Source organism: Neomonachus schauinslandi, chromosome 1 (genome assembly GCF_002201575.2).
Source record: "Neomonachus schauinslandi chromosome 1, ASM220157v2, whole genome shotgun sequence".
NCBI classification, from domain to species: domain Eukaryota; kingdom Metazoa; phylum Chordata; class Mammalia; order Carnivora; family Phocidae; genus Neomonachus; species Neomonachus schauinslandi.
The window spans coordinates 163,661,785-163,681,171 of record NC_058403.1 but is presented as its reverse complement, the minus strand read 5'-3'; the positions used below and the strand labels follow the sequence as shown (position 1 = coordinate 163,681,171).

General features: G+C 43.9%; 2 protein-coding genes across 3 annotated transcripts; one reads left to right on the top strand and one right to left on the bottom strand.

Moving 5' to 3' along the window:
• Positions 1-7,966: 7,966 nt before the first annotated feature.
• On the bottom strand, positions 7,967-8,372 carry LOC110584911 (intraflagellar transport protein 20 homolog). Its single transcript, XM_044916480.1, has one exon. The coding sequence runs from the start codon at positions 8,370-8,372 to the stop codon at positions 8,040-8,042; it is 333 nt and encodes a 110-aa protein (XP_044772415.1). The 3' UTR covers positions 7,967-8,039.
• Positions 8,373-11,750: 3,378 nt separating this feature from the next.
• On the top strand, positions 11,751-19,159 carry JAGN1 (jagunal homolog 1). 2 transcript variants are annotated; one of them, XR_006541213.1, is made up of 3 exons: positions 11,770-11,975; positions 13,710-14,235; positions 19,099-19,159. XR_006541213.1 is itself a non-coding variant. In XM_021695047.2 (2 exons), the coding sequence occupies exons 1-2, from the start codon at positions 11,887-11,889 to the stop codon at positions 14,170-14,172; spliced, it is 552 nt and encodes a 183-aa protein (XP_021550722.1). In that variant the 5' UTR covers positions 11,751-11,886; the 3' UTR covers positions 14,173-14,663. The 2 variants fall into 2 exon arrangements, 1 of the variants encoding a protein (XP_021550722.1); XM_021695047.2 differs by lacking the exon at positions 19,099-19,159 and having other exon boundaries at positions 11,751-11,975; positions 13,710-14,663.
• The last annotated feature ends 228 nt before the right edge of the window (positions 19,160-19,387 follow it).

Here is a 19,387-nt window from a genome sequence, read left to right as displayed (position 1 = left end):
CTATATCCTTTCTCCCCAGTACCAGAACTGCTAGGCTTCATTGGCTACTGAGCACTTGAAATGTGGTTAGTACAACTGAGGAGCTGCATTTTTAACTTTGTTTAATGTTAACTAATTTAAATTGAAATAGCCACTGTGGCTTATGGCTACTGGCAACCATCCTGAATGCAGAGATAGCTGATACCTGGGCGCAACTGCCGCTTTCTCTCCTTGAACCTCTCTGCGTCAGCTCTTGCATGCTCCAAGCCTTTGCGCTGGCAGCTCTCACCGCCTGCAGTGACCTCTTCCAGCTCAGGGCTAAACATATGCAGCCTTGAAGCCCCAATTTCACTATTTTCCACTCTTTGGAAAGCCTTTTATTATTTTAATTAATTAATTAATTAATTAATTAATTTAGTTTTTACTGATGAGAAAAGTTTTACATCGACAACACGGACCGGACAAGAACACTATAAACGAAGGAAGCAGAGGCTCTGGAAAGCCTTTTTAGATGGCTCGCACAGTTCCCCCTTCGTCTTGCCCTTCCTACTTCCAAGCCAAGCGTGCCTCAGTGTCTGTTTCTGCCTTAGCCCCACCAATCCTTGGGTGCCTCACCCTGAGATGTTCTCTCTATTCCCAGTACAGAGAGGGCCTGGAACAAGGCAGGGAGCTCAGGGAGTGGTCATGGAACAAGGAACCCCCTTCCCAGTCGGGTAAAAGCACTCTTTCCTTCTAACAATTTGGGGAATTTCCTAGGCTAGCCTATCTGTGAACTCCCTCACTTAGCACTACCCAAGTCCGCTTGTCTCAGCCTCACTCTTCACTCCCCATGCCAAGCCCACCTCACCTGCTCTCCAGGAGCCCCCTCCCCCCAAATCCCAAAACAAAACACTTACCTCCCCCTCACAGCCTCCAGTAAGACAACTCCAGTAAGATACTGCCCAGCACAGCCCAGCCCTCCCTCCATTTTATTTCCAGCGCCCAGGGAAGCCCCTCCCCTGGCCTCCAGCCCCAGCTGGGGTAAAGAGCATGGGGAGTGAGTGTGTGTAGCTCTCACCCTTGGGACTTCAGGCCAGCCTAACTTCCAGAAAAGGTCCGAAAGGAGGGGAAGAGGCAAGTTTCGAAAGCTTTGGGACAGGGTATGGCTCAGGACGTGATATCAGGCACAGAGGGCACAGAAAACAGGCACAATGTGGGTTGTGGTCCCAGCTGCATTAGAGTTCACTGAGTGTAGACAAGCTGCCTCCACTTCTGTGAGCCCCAGTTTCTCTCACCTGTATAACAGCGACAATGATTTCTGTGTTAGGGGATTGAGGTGAGGACTTGTGATAATAAAAGTAAAGGGCGGGGGCGCCTGGGTGGCTCAGTTGGTTAAGCGACTGCCTTCGGCTCAGGTCATGATCCTGGAGTCCCGGGATCGAGTCCCGCATCGGGCTCCCTGCTCAGCGGGGAGTCTGCTTCTCCCTCTGACCCTCCCCCCTCTCATGCTCTCTCTATCTCATTCTCTCTCTCAAATAAATAAATAAAATCTTTAAAAAAAATAAAAAATAAAAAAATAAAAGTAAAGGGCGTTACAACAGAGATAATTCATAGGTAGAAGTGAATATGAGTGTGATAATATAATTATTTAATAATAGTAGAGACTAAGGCTAGCTGAAATGTGTAGTGGTTAATAGTGTAAGGTCTTACCCTTGACCCAGCAATCCTGCTCCTGTATACATTATCCAAGAGAAATGAAAACATATGTCCACACCAAAACATATACACAAATGTTCATAGTGTTATTCACAATAGCTAAAAGACAGAAACAACTCAAATGTTCATCAATCGATGAACGGATTTCTTAAATGTGGCATATCCATAAGTGGAATATTATTTGTCAATAAAAGGATTACATGCTACTACACGGATAAACTTTGAAAACATGCAAAGTGAAAGAAGCCAGTCACAAAAGATCACATACATATTTATATGATTCCAGTTATATGAAATGTCCAGAACAGGCAAAACTACAAAGACAAAATAAATTAGTGGTTGCTTAGAGCTGGGGAAGAAGAAGGGATGGGGAATGATTTTAATAGGGAGTGATGGGGTTTCTTGTAGGAGAGACAAAAAGGTTCTAATCAATTAATCTAATCACAGTCCATTTTGGCTACAGTTGTACGACACTGAAAATATACTAAAAACCATTGACTTGATCACTAGAGTGGGTGATCTGCATTATATCTCCAAAAAGCTGTTATTTTTTTTTTTAAGATTTTATTTATTTATTTGACAGAGAGAGAGATAGCGAGAGCAGGAACACAAGCAGCAGGAGTGGGAGAGGGAGAAGCAGGCTTCCCGCCGAGGAGGGAGCCCGATGTGGGACTCGATCCCAGGACCCTGGGATCATGACCTGAGCCGAAGGCAGACGCTTAACGACTGAGCCACCCAGGCGCCCCCAAAAGCTGTTATTTGTTTATTTCTACTTTTATAAGTGATCCATAAAGCTGTTAAAAAAAAAAAAAAAGAGTTTGGGCGCCTGGGTGGCTCAGTCAGTTGGGCGTCTGCCTTCGACTCAGGTCATGATCCTGGAGTTCCAGGATCAAGTCCCGCATCAGACTCCCTGCTCAGCCGGGGGTCTGCTTCTCCCTCTGGCCTTCACCCTGCTCTCTCTCACTCTCTCTCTCTCTCTCAAATAAATAAATAAAATCTTAAAAAAAATAAAAATAAAAATAATTTTTAAAAAAGAGTTCAAGCTCATCTTTTTTTACCTTAAGGTGTTTCATCCTGTGTGTCATCACCTAGAGAGCTTGATAAAATTCATATTGCTGGGCTCCACCCCAGAGTCTCCAACTCAGTATGACTGGGGTGGAGCCTAAGAAACCACTTCTAAGAGGTTCCTAGGTGATCCTAAAGGTGTGACTGCTAGGAACCCCACTCTGAGGGCCAGAGGTCTAGCATTGGCTGTGTGACGTAACTCTTCTAAACTTCAGTTGAATCTGACAAATAGGGATTAAAAATAGCTCCTACCCCATTGGGTTGTCATAAAGGTTGAATGAGATAATCATGAAATGTACCTGCTGCAGAATTTAGTGCATCCTTTGGGCTCAATAAATCACTATTGTTATTATTATTATTTTAAAGATTTATTTATTTGAGAGAGAGTGAGCATGCATGTGAGCGAGTGAGCGAGCAAGCAGAAAGTGAAAGGGAGAAGGAGAGAAGCAGACTCCCTGCTGAGTGTGGAGCCCGATACCAGGAACCAGAGACCACAATCAGAACCGAAATCAGGAGTCGGACACCCAATCAAACCACCTAGGTGCCCCTATTATCAATATCTAACCCCCCCCGGACAAGCTCCCAGACAGCCATCATTCATTCATTCAGCAAATATTTATTAGGCACTTACTATGTGCCAGCCCTCCCAGGGGCTGAGAATACAGCGGGAAAGAAGACAGCCTTGTCCCACACTTCAAGGAGCTGACATTCCTAGGGCAGAGGGGAACTCAGATCTTGTACAAATATGCAAATAAACAAAAGGATTTCAGATAATGATGTTCTAGGAAAAAAACCAAACAAAGTGGCATGATAATACATTGGCTTGTGGGTTCAGGCAAGGCCTCAAAGGAGGTGAGCTTTGAGCTAAATCCTACTGCTGAGAAGCCAATCTTTTGAAGTCCTGGGGAAACATTCAAGGCAAAGGAAACATCAGTGCAAAGGATCTGGGATAGGAATGAGGAGGGTTAGGAGACAGCAACACAAGTCATTAAACTTGAAGGCAGTCCAAGAGCCAGAAGAGAAGTACAAACAAATACTTCAGAAAAGAAGTTCTGGGGAACAGGTTGGGCCCCTCCCTTGGACATTCATGCTTCAAACATTTATTGAACATCTAACATGTGATTGTGCGTCAGTGGATGACTCAGAAGCAGTCAGGCCCTGATGATGAACTCCCAAGGCATCATGGGAAGCAGACACAGATTTAAAAAAAGATAACTGCAGGCTAAAGCCAAAGGTCATCTGCCTTGGGGCTCCATGAACCTGAGGATTCTTCGCAGTACTTAGGAGAAGAGGATGGTTTTGAACCAGTTGGGATTTACTTATTCAACAAGCATTTTCTTGAGCATTTACACTATGCCAGGCACTATGGGCTGCTGGGGACACAGATGACTCAGTTCTTGTCCCTGTCTGGGGACCTTATATTCTAGTGGGAGAGGCAGATGTCTGAGCATGGTTTTCAAACCTTAAAGTGCCTAGAAATCATTTGAGATACCTCGGAGTGGAGAAGGACTTTAGCTATGACTTGAAGTTGAGAAGCCATAAAAGAAAAGATTATGCATTCAATTATATTTAAAAAGTATTCTGGGGGCACCAGGGTGGCTCAATCGGTTAAGCGTCTGAGTCTTGATCGCAGCTTGGGTCTTGATCTCAGCGTTGTGAGTTCAAGCCCCTCATTGGGCTCCACACTGGGCATGGAGCCTAGTTAAAAAAAAAAAATGTATTCTGCATGTTCAACTTGTCATACCTGAGCAGAGTTAAATGACATACAAAAAGAAAGCTATATTGCACCTAAAATAGGCAAGATGCTGATCTTCTCTCTCTCTTTCTCCTCCTCTCTTCCTCTCTCCCGACCTCTCTCCCTCTCTCTGTCTCTATCTTTCTCTCCCTCTTCCTCATTCTGTTTTCCTTCCTCTATATATAAACTAAGACCAACAACACAAATAGAAAAATGGGCAAAGGATATGAACATAGTTCAGGGAAATGAAATACAAATGATCCTTAAACATATGAAAAGACATTTAATCCCACTAATAGAAATAAAAAAAAGAAATAGAAATGCGACATAAAACTACGCAGAGATGTGATTCTTCACTCATCAGACTAGCAAATGTTGTTGGCAAAGCTGTGGGAAAGCAAGGAGTCAGACGCACCCACACATTGTTGGTGAGAATGTAATTGATCTAACCTCTGTGGAAGGCCATGTGTCCAGATCTAACAAAATTACAGACACCATATATTCTTTGACCCAGCAATACCACTTCTGGGATTCCAGACTATAGATCTACTTGCCCATGAATGAAATGATACGTATACAAGGTTATTAACTGAAGCTGTTTGTAATAGCAAAATATTGGAAATGATCCAAATGTCCTACAAGAGAGACAGGTTAAATAAATTATCTTATATTCATATAATGGAATAAACCTAGGAAGCAAAAAAAGAAAAAAAACAGTAAGGATGTTCTTTATGTACCGATCTGGGGAAAATCTCCAAGATATATTGTTACATGGAAACAAAAAATCAAGGTCTTTAAGTGTGTATAATACAGTACCCTCTGTATTTAAGAAAGAGTAAAATAAGAATATAACTTTACATTTACTTGTATGTGCTTAAAGAAACTCTGGAAATACATACAACTACACTAAAAAACCCACAAAGTGTTTCCTTGGTTGGGTGGAGTCGGGTGGACTGGGTTGAGACCTGGGAAGATGGGGAGCAGAGTTGAGAGGAGGAGTTTTCACTGCCTATACTTTTTTAAATTGGAGAAGTTTATTTTGATACAATTTGCTTTTACTGTAATCTTATATATTTTATTTTGTACATTCAAAAACTTCATTCTGGGGGCACCTGGGTGGCTCAGTTGTTAAGCGTCTGCCTTCGGCTCAGGTCATGATCCCAGGGTCCTGGGATTGAGCCCCACATCGGGCTCCCTGCTCCACGGGAAGCCTGTTTCTCCCTCTCCCACTCCCCCTGCTTGTGTTCCTGCTCTCTCTGTGTCTCTCTCTGTCAAATAAATAAATAAAATCTTTAAAAAAAAAACAAAATAAACTTCATTCTGAGAATGGTTCCCCAGGCTGCCAAGGATGTCCATGGCACAAAAGCAGTTACAAATCTCTGCTCTAGGGGAGCCTGGCTGGCTCAGTCAGTATGGTATGTGACTCTTCATCTTGGGGTTGTGAGTTCAAACCCCATGTTGGGCATGGAGCCTACTTAAAAAAAACAAAACAAACAAAAACAAATTGCTGCTGTAAATGATCACACCTTTCCATTATTGCCCTTCCCTGTGACCATTTGCATTTTAAAATAACAGCTTTGGGGAGCCTGGGTGGCTCAGTCTGTTAAACGTCTGCCTTCGGCTCAGGTCATGATCCCAGGGTCCTGGGATCGAGCCCCGCGTCAGGATCCCTGCTTCTCCCTCTGTCCCTCACCCAGCTCATGCTTGCTCTCTCTCTCTCTCTTTCTCTCAAATAAATAAATAAAATCTTAAAAAAAATAAAATAACAGCTTTATTGAGATATAATTCCCATACGATTAAGTTCACCCTTTTAAGATCTACAATTCAATAGTTTTTAGTATATTCACAAAGTTCTTCAATGATCATTACTATATAATTGTATAATATTTTTATCACCCTCAAAAAGAAACTGCATACCTATTACAATTACTCCCTATTTCCTCCTGTCAACCACTACTCTACTTTTGGTCTTTTTTTTTTTTTTTTAAGATTTTATTTATTTATTTGAGACAGAGGGAATGAGAGGGAGGAGGGTCAGAGGGAGAAGCAGACTCCCCACCGAGCAGGGAGCCCGATGCGGGACTCGATCCCGGGACTCCAGGATCATGACCTGAGCCGAAGGCAGTCGCCCAACCGACTGAGCCACCCAGGCGCCCCATCTACTTTTGGTCTTTATAACTTTGTCTATTCTGGATATTTCATATAAATGGAATAATAAAATATGGGGTCCTTTATGACTAGCTTTTCACTTAGCGTAATATTACCCATGCAGTAATATGTATCCTTCTTCATTGCCAAATAATATTCCATTTATGGAGATGCTACTTTTTTATCCATTCATCAGCTGATGAATATAGGGTTGTTTCCACTTTTTGACTATTATAAGTAATGCTGCTATGAACGTTTGTGTACAAATTTTTTTTAAGGATTTTATTTATTTATTTGCCAGAGAGGGAAAGAGCACAAGCAGGGGGAGCGGCAGGCAGAAGGAGAAGCAGGCTCCCCACCCAGCAATAAGCCCGATGCAGGCTCTTTTCATGGTGCTGAACATCTTTTCATGTGCTTATTGTGCATAAATTTATTATATTGTTTGATTTCTAAACCACATAAATGCATTACCTAGTCAACATTTTAGATTAAAAATAGTCTCAGGCCCAACTCTGAAGAATGATCTATTTGGGTAAGGGTAAGGCCCAGAAATATATGTGGTTTTTTAAAAAGATTTTTATTTATTTATTTGACAGAGAGAGACACAGCGAGAGAGGGAACACAAGCAGGGGGAGTGGGAGAGGGAGAAGCAGGCTTCCCGCGGAGCAGGGAGCCCGATGCGGGGCTCGATCCCAGGACCCTGGGATCACGACCTGAGCAGAAAACAGATGCTCAACCAAGTGAGCCACCCAGGTGCCCCATGTGGGTTTTTTTTTAAGATTTATTTATTTATTTGGGAGAGAGAGAGAGAGTGCATGCACAAATGAGGGGAGGGCCAGAGGGAAAGGGAGAGAGAATCCTCGAGCAGACTCCCCACTGAGTGCAGAGTCCCACATGGGGCTCGATTCCAGGACCCTGAAACCATGACCTGAGCCAAAATCAAGAGCCAGCCGCTTAACTGACTGAGTCACCTAAGTACCCCCAGATATATATGCTTTTATTTTTATTTATTTTTTTAAACAATAATTTATTGCTCTTTCTTTCCAAAGCTTTGTGAATTTACAAAGAAAAAAAAAAGGATCAGCATTTACAGACTGCTCAGTTCAGGCTAAGAATGCCGAGAGGTGAAAGCCTGGACCACCGTGGCCACTGGGTGTTCACAAGCAGATGTGCATGGACATCTGCAACAAGCTCCCCCAGATTTGTTTACCGCCTTTAGAGATGTTGCGTTCCTTACACACTATCTCTCAGGACATATGTGGGTCATTAGTCAAGTCACTGGAATAGTACAGAGGTTTTTTGAGTTTGGTTTTGTTTTTTGGCCCTCCAGCTATAAAATGAAATTTTCAGTTCATTTCTGAAAAATAAATTGGTCAATAAATTCATTTTGTTCTGCTTCTACTTTACACAAAGCTTCCTATTCAACCTGATACCTTTCAAGCTGCATTTTCTTTTCTGCTATCAGCGCTTGCAGTTGCTGCTGTCGGGCTTCTCTCTGTTTTGCTATAGATTTGGGCAAGTTCTGAGCACCAATGGCCTTCATCTTCTCATTTTTTGCTTCTTTTGCAAGTTGGTCAACAAGCTCAAGTAAACCAGCAACTATTTTCTGAAACTGGCCAATTTTTCCCACAGAGTCCTTGTACTCGTCCTTGAGTTCTATGGTCTGCTGGGTAACCTCAGGGTCCAACATGTGCAGCTTGTCCAGCTCATCAAAGTGCAGCCCCGCTTCACTGAGGATGTCCTTGGCCATAGCTGCCAACCCCATGTGGCGGTGGGCTACCGCGCAGGCTGAATCCGGCAGCGGCTTCTCTCCCGGGTCAGCCGCATCTTACCTCACCCGCCGGCCTCAGCTGCTGCCACCAAAATATATGCCTCTAATAAGAATCCTGGGTGATTAAAAAAAAAAAAATCCTGGGTGATTCTATTACAGATGGTCTTAAACCAGGCTTAACAAACACTGCAACTTACTGAGCAGGAGCCGTGGGAGCTGATGTCAGAGTAGGTGATTTTTGCTGGAGTAATAAGATGGATTCTAAAGGGTCAGCAGAATTTCCAGAGGGCAAGAAAAGATGTTCTAGAGAGTGTATGGGGAGGAGACAGATACAGGCTTACTTTACTTCACTGTGCTTCACTTTATTGAGCTCCACAGATACTGCATTTTTCATAAATTGAAGGCTTGTGGCAGCCCTACATTGAGCAAGTCTATCGGTGCCATTTTTCCAGCAGCATTTGCTCACTTCATGTCTCGGTGTCACATTTGGGTAATTCTTGCAATATTTCAATTTTTTTCATTATTATTTTTTTATTATGGTGATCTGTGATCAGTGATCTTTGCCGTTACTATTTTAATTGTTTGGCGGCACCACGAACCATGCCTATATAAGACAGAGAACTTCATTGACAAACGTTGTGTGTTGTGATTGCCCACCAAATGGGCATTTCTCTCCCCATCTCCCTCCTTCTCCTCAGGCCTCCATATTTCCTAAGACTAAACAATATTGAAATTGGGCCAGTTAATAATCCTACAATGGCTTCTAAGTGTTCAAGTGAAAGGAGAATCGCAAGTCTCCCACTTTTTTTTTTTCTTAAGATTTTATTTATTTATTTGAGAGAGAGAGAATGAGAGACAGAGAGCATGAGAGGGAGGAGGGTCAGAGGGAGAAGCAGACTCCCCGCCGAGCAGGGAGCCTGATGCGGGACTCGATCCGGGCACTCCAGGATCATGACCTGAGCCGAAGGCAGCCGCTTAACCAACTGAGCCACCCAGGCGCCCACAAGTCTCCCACTTTAAATCAAAAGCTAAAAATGATTCAGCTTAGTGAGGAAGGCGCGTTGAAAGTTGAGACAGACTGAAAACTAGGCCTCTTGCACCAAACAGCCAAATTGTGGGTACAAAGGAAAAGTTCTTGGAGGAAAGTAAAAGTGCTACTTCAGTGAATACAGGAATGATAAGAAAGTAAAACAGTCTTACTGCTGACCTAGGGAAAGTTCTAGTAGTCTGGATAAAAGATCAGACCAGCCAGAACATTCCCTTAAGCCAAAGCCTAATCGAGAGCAAGGCCCTAACTCTCTTCAAATCTGTGAAGGTTGAGAGAGGTGAGCCAGCTACAGAAGAGAAATCTGAAGCTGGCAGAGGTGGTTCATGAGAGTTAAGGAATCTCTATAACATCAAAGTGCAAGATAAAGCAGCAAGTAGAAGCTGCAGCAAGCTATCCAGAAGATCTAGCTGAAATCATTAATGAAGGTGGCTACACTAAACAACAGATTTTCAGTGTAGATGAAACAGCCTTCTACTAGACGAAGATACCACCTAGGACTTTCAGAGCTAGAGAGAAGTCAGTGCCTGGCTTCAAAGCTTCAAAGGACAAGCTGACTCTCTTGTTAGGGGCTAATGCAGCTGGTGACTTGAAGTTGAAGCCAGTGCTCATTTGCCATTCCGGAAGTCCCAGGGCCCTTAAAAGTTATACTAAATCTACTCTGACTGTGGTCTGTACATGGAAGAGTAAATCCTGGATGATAGCATGTCTGCTTATAATGTGGTTTACTGAATACTTTAAGCCCACTGTTGAGACCCACTGCTTAGAAAAAAAGATTCCTTTCAAAATGTTACTGTTCACTGACAATGCCCCTGGTCACCCAAGAGCTCTGCTAGAGATGTATAATGAGATTAATGTTGTTTTCGTGCCTGCTAACACAACATGCATCCTGCAGCCCTTGGATCAGGCAGTCATTTAGACTTTCAAGTCTTATTATTTAAGAAATGCAATCTTCGTGGCATCTGGGTGGCTCAGTAGGGTAAGCATCCCCTTCGGTTCAGGTCGTGATCTCCAGGTCCTGGGATCGAGTTCTGCATCAGGCTCCCTGCTCAGCGGGGAGTCTGCTTGTCCCTCTCCCTCTGCCCCTCCCCCCACTTGTTCTCTCTCTCTCTCAAATAAATAAAATCTTTTAAAAAAAGAAAAGAAAAAAATTGTGTATTTTTTAAGATTTTATTTATTTATTTGATAGAGATAGAGAGCACAGATAGGCAGAGCAGCAGGCAGAGCGGCAGGCAGAGGGAGAGGGAGAAGCAGGCTCCCCGCTGAGCAGGAAGCCCAACATGTCCCAGGACCCTGGGATCATGACCTGAGCCGAAGGCAGCCACTTAACCGACTGAGCCACCCAGGCACCCCATAATTTTCTTTTTTCTTTCATAGCCTTGACATTTTTATTTTTTAAATAAGCTCCACACCCAGCCAGCATGGAGCCCACCACGGGCTTGAACTCACCACCCTGAGATCAAGATCTGAGCAGATAACAAAAGACTGGGCTACCCAGGCACCCCCATAGCCTTGACATTTTTAAAAATACAGTCTAGTCCTTCAATTTATCTATCATTGCTTCATGATTAGATTCAGGTTAAATTAAGTATCTTTGGCAGAAATATCACAGAAGTGATGCTGTGTCTTCAGTGTAACAGGAGACAGATGTCAAGTTTGTCTCGTTACTGATCAAGTTAACTTTGATTACTTCGTTAAGGGAGTGCACCCCAGGTTTCTCCACTGTAAAGTTACCATTTTCTCTTTGCAATGATTAAGTAACCCATGGGGAGATATTTTGAGACTGGGTCAATCATGTGTCCTATTGAGAGTTACAGAACCCTTTTCAATATCACTTCCCCATCTGTGAAGTGGGGACAGCGGTGTCTTGAACTCATAATAGAGTTTAAGAAGGTGAAAGTGTTGGGGGCCTGGGTGGCTCAGTCGTTAAGCGTATGCCTTCGGCTCAGGTCATGATCCCAGGGTCTTGGGATCGAGCCCCACATCGGTCTCTCTGCTCGGCCGGGAGCCTGCTTCTCTCTCTCCCACTCCCACTGCTTGTGTTCCTGCTCTCGCTGCGTCTCTCTCTGTCAAATAAATAAATAAAATATTACAAAAAAAAAAAGAAGGTGAAAGTGCTCAACAGTCTAAGTGATATGGTCCAGTCAGAAAGCAAAAAGATGCCATCCCTACAGATTAATTTCTTGGGACGGATTAATTTCTTGGGCACTCCAAACCGACAGAGATAAGCCGGAGCCGCGAGAGCGTGCACGTGCGCGTGCGCGAGGGCGTGACCACAGAGTCGGTCCTCCCGAGACAGAGAGGCCTGAGACAGAGAGGCCGGAAGTTGGCCTCACCGAATCGCGCGGCTGTTAGGGTGGCAAGCCGAGTCGGCGTTATCGGGGTGTGCAGGCAGCTCGGCACGGTAGTGGGTCGGCGTGAGGGGCTCTGGGGTTCTGGGCGGGGATAATGGCATCTCGGGCAGGCCCGCGAGCGGCCGGTACCGACGGCAGCGACTTTCAGCACCGGGAGCGCGTCGCCATGCACTACCAGATGAGGTATGAAGTGAGGCGAGGAGCACGGAGGCCTCTCCCCAGCCAGAGCCCGGAGGGCCTGGAAAGCGACACAGGCCTGGCCTCGGGGTCTTACCCACCCAGCCGGCCCTCGCGCACCTCCTCCCGTGACGGCCCAGGCCCTGTCCCCAATTTCGGGAAGCCCCTTCGCTCCCATAAGCACCACCCGTGATCCGCCCTGTGCCTTGGGAGGGTCCAGTCCCTGCCTCCTAGGCTCTGGAGTCTTGAGCGATGCTGGCCTTGCTGTGACCTCGGAAACCCAATTTTTAATCGAAACCCACTTTCCTCATCTGTGAAGGGAAGAGCAATCCATTATTTAGGTTTGGGGAAGAATTAGTGAGCTAGTAATTCGTGTAAAGGGTCTGCCCAATACATGGTAGCTGTTGTATTTCGGGCCATTTTGGGGAATGTGGACCATAAAGTCCAGCCTTTCCTCGCCTAAAATGAATTTTAGGAACACTCCCATGTAAGGGGTGTTTCAACTTCGTTATTCGTTCCACAAATATTTATTGAGTTTCTACCCATCAGGCATTGTGCTAGGCACTGAGGATATAATAGTAAGCAAAAACAGATCTGGTCTTTGTATGCATGTTATACCTTCAATAAAAAAAAGTTTCTTTAAAAAAGACAAAACTGGTCCCTGCCTTCATGGATCATGAAGTCTACAGGTGACTGGCTTTCCCCCCCTACCTTTCCTCATTTTCTATAATGAATATTTTTAAAATAAAAATACTGAAAAAAAGATTTTCTTTCCTTAAATCCATCAAACTCTCCCAGAATGTTTTTCACATCTTTCCAGAGTTTTGAAGAATGACAAGCTCTTTGGATCTTCATTTCATTCTTATCCTTAGACCCCCACCTAAGAGGATATCACAACCCAAGCAAGTGTTTTGATGACTGTCCAGAGCAGAAACTGCCCTCGGGGGTGTGAAGAGAATACATTTAGGACCTGAGAGAATTAGAATAATGAGAGAAATATGTGTGCTTGCTTTGGCTATAAAATCTAGTCTAGCTTGGGAAGTACGGGCAGCCTGAGTTGATTTCCTTGCTGCCAGTATCTCCTTCCTGTAGGCTATATTCTTACGGTGCAATCAAAGTCATCTCTCTAAACACAGCACTGAGTTACTCTTTTGCCTTTAATCTGACTCACTCTTTGCAACTTCACATTCTGCTCTTCCCTTCCCACTACAAAGTATTCCTGCCACACCACCTGCTTTCCTGGAACACAATGCTTATGTCTTTTTGCCTGCATGCTCTTACCTCTGATAATTACCACCCACCCTTCAGAGCCTATCTCAAATATCCCTGTCCTCTAGATAGCCTTCTCAGACATCCCATCCTAAGCTGAACTGATTACTCCTTCCTGTGATATTCATATATCTGGCAACCTATATTTACTAGAGCTCTTCCAGTTCATTTTCTAATTATTTTTTCTTTTTATTTTTTTAAGTAGACTCCATGCTTAGTGTGGAGCCCAACGCGGGTCTTAAACTCACAACCCTGAGATCAAGACCTGAGCTGAGATCAAGAGTCAGACGCTTAACTGACTGAGCCACCCAGACACCCCTTATTTTTTCTTTTGTTCCTTGTCCCCAAGCGTCCAGGCAGGGACTATATCTTACTCATGTTTGTAACCCAGTGTCCAGTATAATTGCCTGGCATATAGCTGGTGGTCAGAAAATTTTGAATGAAAGGTACTTCTTCTGCTCTGCCCCACAGTGTGACCCTCAAGTATGAAATCAAGAAGCTGATCTACGTGCATCTGGTCATATGGCTGCTGCTGGTTGCCAAGATGAGCGTGGGACACCTGAGGCTATTGTCACATGATCAGGTGGCCATGCCCTATCAGTGGGAATACCCATATTTGCTGAGCATTGTGCCCTCTCTCTTGGGCCTCCTCTCCTTCCCTCGAAACAACATTAGCTACCTGGTGCTCTCCATGATCAGCATGGGGCTCTTTTCCATAGCTCCCCTCATTTATGGCAGCATGGAGATGTTCCCTGCTGCACAGCAGCTCTACCGCCATGGAAAGGCTTACCGCTTCCTCTTTGGTTTTTCTGCCGTCTCTGTCATGTACCTGGTGTTGGTGCTGGCGGTTCAAGTGCATGCCTGGCAGTTATACTACAGCAAGAAGCTCCTAGACTCTTGGTTCACCAGCACACAGGAGAAGAAGCGTAAATGAAGCCTGCCTGATGGACTATTCTGTGGGGTGAAGCCTGGGCCTCTTACTGAGCCTAGTGAGAAGGTAGAGGAGCTGTTCTGAACTTGTTGGTGATTTTGGCAGCTAGTGCAAACCAGGCCCACGTTCTGGAAAGCTCCTGTTGCCACCAGCTGAGGTGGCAAAACTATATTTAATTTATTCCTGGTTGGCTGGAACTGGGTGATCAACAACTATAAAGCAAACTTCAACTGGTTGAAGTTGAGGCCCTTCAGGGTTTTTCTTTAAGACGGAGTCTCATCCTTGCCTCTTCTTGGTCATTCTCTCCGCTTCCATCCATTACCCCTTAGCCCTCAAGACTGAAAGAGATAGGGAATAAATCAAATTCTACTTCAATCTGTAGGTGGTGGGGCAGGAAACATTTGGGAGGCTCCCCCTGCAGGCTGTGGTCTCTACTGCAAAGCATTTTAATTAAAAAGAACTTCAATAAAATTACAACTGCCTTGTCAACCCTGTGCTTTGTGTTGGAATTTGATAAATTGTGAAAGGTATGTTGCCTGAGTGGCCGTAGACGCAAGGAGGTAGGTAGAAGTTTCCCAAGAAACCTGGAAGTAGCAGTAGAGAAGTGAACTGGGTGTAGGGAACCTAAGTCATAGCAGCAGCCTTGAGGCTGATTGACAGAAACTACCATGGGCCATACATTTAATCTCTCCACCTGTAAAATGGTCCATTCTCATTTACCCTGCTTGGGTTATGGGCTCTTCTAGGATATTCATGTTTATCATTCAGTGTTAACAAATTGTCATTTATGTGTCCAATAATATGGTATCCAAAAGAATTTTAAAGTATCCCTGCATGTAATCTGGGTGAAACATGATATACATGTGAAGGAACTAATAAACACAGTATCTAATGGCATGGAGCAGATAAGTTAAAAATGGAAGTGGGAAAGAGATGTGTGAACTCAAGTCCCTTTTCACATCTAAAAGTCTGACACAGTAAATGTTTACTGCAGGAAAGATGCGTGTCCCTTTGTTCTTGTCCACTTGACTTTATTGTCTCTGGATGATGTCCAGATCTCTAATTGCAGACCTCTGTCCTGTCCAGAGTTCTAGCCATCTTTGTTTGTTTGTCTGTTTTTAGTCCTTTTATTCTATAAACATTAGGTATATACTCGGTCACTCTTAGATACTGGCAGTGCTTATACTGGAAAACCTCTTCCTCTACATGTCCTGACTCATCTCAAACTCCGTGTGTCCCAGACTTAACGCCTTGTCTTCTACCTCATACCCATACCTCTTCCTGCATCCCTGTGTGCAAGTGAGTATACCAAAAGCACAGTTCTAGATCATCATCAAATCTCTACTAGGTGCCATTGTTTTTTGAACAATCAAAATACCTTAATCTCTCAGACGTTTCCGAGGTGTGATTTCAGTGCACACCAGTCTTACATTGTCTTGCCATACTCTCAGTCTCTCAGTCAATAGAACCTCATGAATCCCCATATCACTTTCATGTTTTCCCAGTTTGTTTAAAAACTTCCCTTTTAGACCTTTATATGCCTTTATTACTTATCCTTCAAGATTCAGTTTATATGGTAATTCAGGAGCCTTCCGGTTGCTTCCATTCAAGGAGTAAGAGTTCTTTGAATCCGTGTGACATTTTTATTTTACCTCTTATTGACAATTATTTGTTGATGTCTTTTCCTCACCCCTTGCTCGGTACCTGATGCATAGTGTGCACTCTATTGAATGAAGTAACTTGTCCTATTCTAGACCGAAGACAGGATGTATTGCACAGAGGAAAGAATTAGACTGAGGCAGGGGTAGAATTTGGAGAGCACAGGAAAGCAGATGGAAATGTGTGAGTGATGGAATTATGTGCACCAGGCACAAATTGCTAATTTTCAAAGTATTGGGATGCAAATAATTTTTTGTTTAAGTCAAACTTTTCTTTGATTATTGGAATGATACTTTACAGTCTTAGAGTGCTTTTGAAGACCCATTATGGAAATTACTGTCAATGCAAAAAAAAAAAAAAAAAGCCATTTGGTTTATTTTAGTTTTCTCCTTGTTGGGTTACTGGGATTCTGCTTTTCCAATAATTTTTTTCCTGCTTCATGGTTGTAGTGTTAACATTCAGTGTTAACACTACATTCCCTGAAGCAAACAAGATCCCCTTTGAAAGAGATCTTGATTTAGTGGGAAGAATGGTGTATTTGGACGGTGGAAGACGGGTTCGAGTACCAGCACACCTAATCATATGGCTAAAATCAACACTGCCTATTTCACAGGATTGTTTTGAAGATCAAATAAGGTGAAGTATTATGAAGGTGCTTTGTGAACTATGTAACACTATATAAATATGAGGAATGGTTATTCCCTCATGTTTGCAGATTTAGACTATAGGTATTGGAGGGACTCTTAAAGAGCATCTAGTCCGTGAGAAAGGGAGTGTGGCAGAGTGGAATGAATATAGCTTCTGATATTAGACTGACTTAGGTTGGAATTCTGCCTTTTGCCTTAAGCAAGATACTTGAGTCTCTGATTTTGATCTGACACACGGGGATCATAGTAGCTACTGAGATTGTGAGGATTAAATAATGTATATGAATAGTCGAGTACATAGCAGGTGCTGAGTAAATACCAAAATGCCTTCCCTTGATGAGCATTGTTAACTTTCCCCTTTCAGACTGGGAGTCCCTATCTCCTCTTAGGCATAATCTCTTGCCTTGGAATTCTGGAGGTTGATCCCTACTGGAAGAGCAGAAGTAAAGAAGGAACACTTGGTCCACTCTTGGTTTACATTGGTCTAATGTGTTGGCCCTTCCTGCCTAAGGTGCCCTAACAGGCCCAGTTGCCCCAAGAGACTTTAAGAATCAGCTGTTACAGAAAGAGCCTAGAGATGCTGCTGCATGGTCTGACAAGAGTCCACGTAAGGGTAAGGCTCAAGAAAAACAGCTGTCCAAGGCCCCCACAGTGTGCTCTCTCTCTGAGCATGTGCAGGGGCCTGCCAAGACTTCCTGAGCTCCTGGCTTGGTCCCCAAGTAAAGGTTATTTGAGCATGAAGTCTGGGTTAGCTTGTTCAGACACAAACCACAGGTAAGATAGGCTTCGGCCATCTTCCAAAAAGACAGGGCCTCTGTGCTGCAGTTGGCTTTTATTACAGTTGGCTACCTTGAATTCCAGCCACGGATACTCCTCCCTTGTTGACTCTTGCCAAACAGTTCCTACTAGTCTGGGAGTCTGAACCATTAACTCACTATCATAAGACCTACTTTCCCTTTGTTCTTTTCAACTATTCCAAATTCTTCCTTCACATTGTTAACCCTGCCAACTACATTGCACTGCTAAATCTAGTAATTCTGTGGACTCTAGGGCTCACAAACCCTCTGACTTCTCACAGATCTCCCCAAGCAGTATGTTCTGGCACACACGGTGCTGAGTCCCAGATCTCCATTTTTGTGTTTGGACAAGTTACTTAAACTTCCTAGTGTTTTCCAGTCTGTAGAATGATTTAAAAAGACTGACCTCAAGGGTTGTAGTACTAATAAAATGGGATAAGTGGGCAAAGCATATGGCCTCCAGTCTGATAGTAAGAGTTTAGCAAATCTTGAACTGATTCCCTACTCTTTCCCAGATGTGCCTGAATTTGCCTGGAGAATTAATTACCCTAAATCTTTTTTTAGGCTCCCCAATCAATAATCAATAGGCACAATCAATAGGCAAACCAGCAAGACAATAAATAAAGCACAAACCTTTTCTCTCTTATTTCCCCCTTTCTTCCTCTCCTTAATTCCTTTTCCTTTTCTATGCTCTCATTTTCTTCCCTTTCTATTCTTTTTTTCTTTTGTATGTGTGAATGTGGGACACTTTATTTCTTTTCTGCTTCTCCTACCATACCTTAGCCAGGGTCAGGAGCAATTAAGGAAATATTTTCAGTGACAGATCAGAAAATACAAGAGGTCAAGAAAGAGAATTATTCTAGGGATGCCTGGGTGGCTCAGTTGGTTAGGTGTCTGCCTTCGGCTTGGGTCATGATCCCAGGACCCGGGGATCATGACCTGAGCCGAAGGCAGATGCTTACCGACTGAGCCACCCAGGTGCCCCTAAATGGATGAAATCTTTAAAAAAAAAAAAAAAAAGAAAGAAGTATTCTAGAATGGAACCAAGTTTCTCACTTCATGCCCTCAGCATTGAAAAATGCATTATTTATGTAGATCTAAACCACTGTGGGTTAGGTAAAATTGAGGGGGAAGAGTCCCTAACCATTCTTAGTATGGCCAGACCACCCTTTTCTTCCTTTGTATCTTACTGATCTATTTTCAAAGTGATGGGCTCCGAGGCCAAAACACAGAACTGTGCCAGGCAAAGCCTTTTGGGTTCCCAGGAGCAGAAGGAGGTGAGGCGGTGGGAAAAGAAACCATAGGTTGGTAGAAAGAGAAATGAACTATGAGAGGTGGCAGAATTGGAGGTCTCTGGGCTAGAGACCTTGACAAAGTCACTGTTCTTTCTGCTTCCTTATTCCTCTCTTTACTAAATGAAAAGAAAAATTCTCACTTACCTGTCTCATAAGATGATTAGGTGGATCAGACATGAAAGTGCTTGTAAAATGTGAAGCAGATAAACTGCTGCTTAAATGAAACGTACCATTATTTACAGTTATTCAACTACAAAACCACCTATTTCTTGACATCCACTGCTAGGCATTGGAGAACGTAAAGAATAGGAAAGGGTCCTTATCTTCTAAGGAACTCAAAAGCCAGAGGGTATTTCTAGGATAATGAGTACGATGGGTCTTCAGACAGTGGACCTGAAGACTGAGGACCTAGAATTGGCTTCAGGGAGGCTAGGACCAGGCTACTGAAAGGTGCAGAGGGACAATAACAATATCAAAATGACTTAAACCCGTATGTGTGCCCCAAACTTGCTTTCTATGTGTGTCACCAAGGTAAGGACAGAAGCAGCTCAAACGCTCCATGAGCAGGAGGAAGCTGTGGGATGATGGGGAGGGTCCCCACAAAGCCTGGAGCCTCGTCAGCATCGGAAACCACAGGAAACCAGGTCAGTGCGTGGGGCCTGCTCCCTCAGCTCCAGGGCTCAGCTATGTGCTCTGGGGCTTCCTGAGCAGACGGTAGTGATTAGGGGATCCTTGAAGCTGGAGGCCCCTTTGGCATGGAGCCCTTTGCCCAGAAGAGCTGGGTGGAGACAGAAAGCTGGGCTATAGTCTTGAGGTTCAG

Bases quoted from the DNA above. Each gene is read 5' to 3' on its own strand.
- LOC110584911 (XM_044916480.1), bottom strand. From the start codon at position 8,372: ATGGCCAAGGACATCCTCAGTGAAGCGGGGCTGCACTTTGATGAGCTG.
- JAGN1 (XM_021695047.2), top strand. From the start codon at position 11,887: ATGGCATCTCGGGCAGGCCCGCGAGCGGCCGGTACCGACGGCAGCGAC. The intron at 11,976-13,709 runs GTATGAAGTGAG...TCTGCCCCACAG, and splicing joins GCCATGCACTACCAGATGAG to TGTGACCCTCAAGTATGAAA.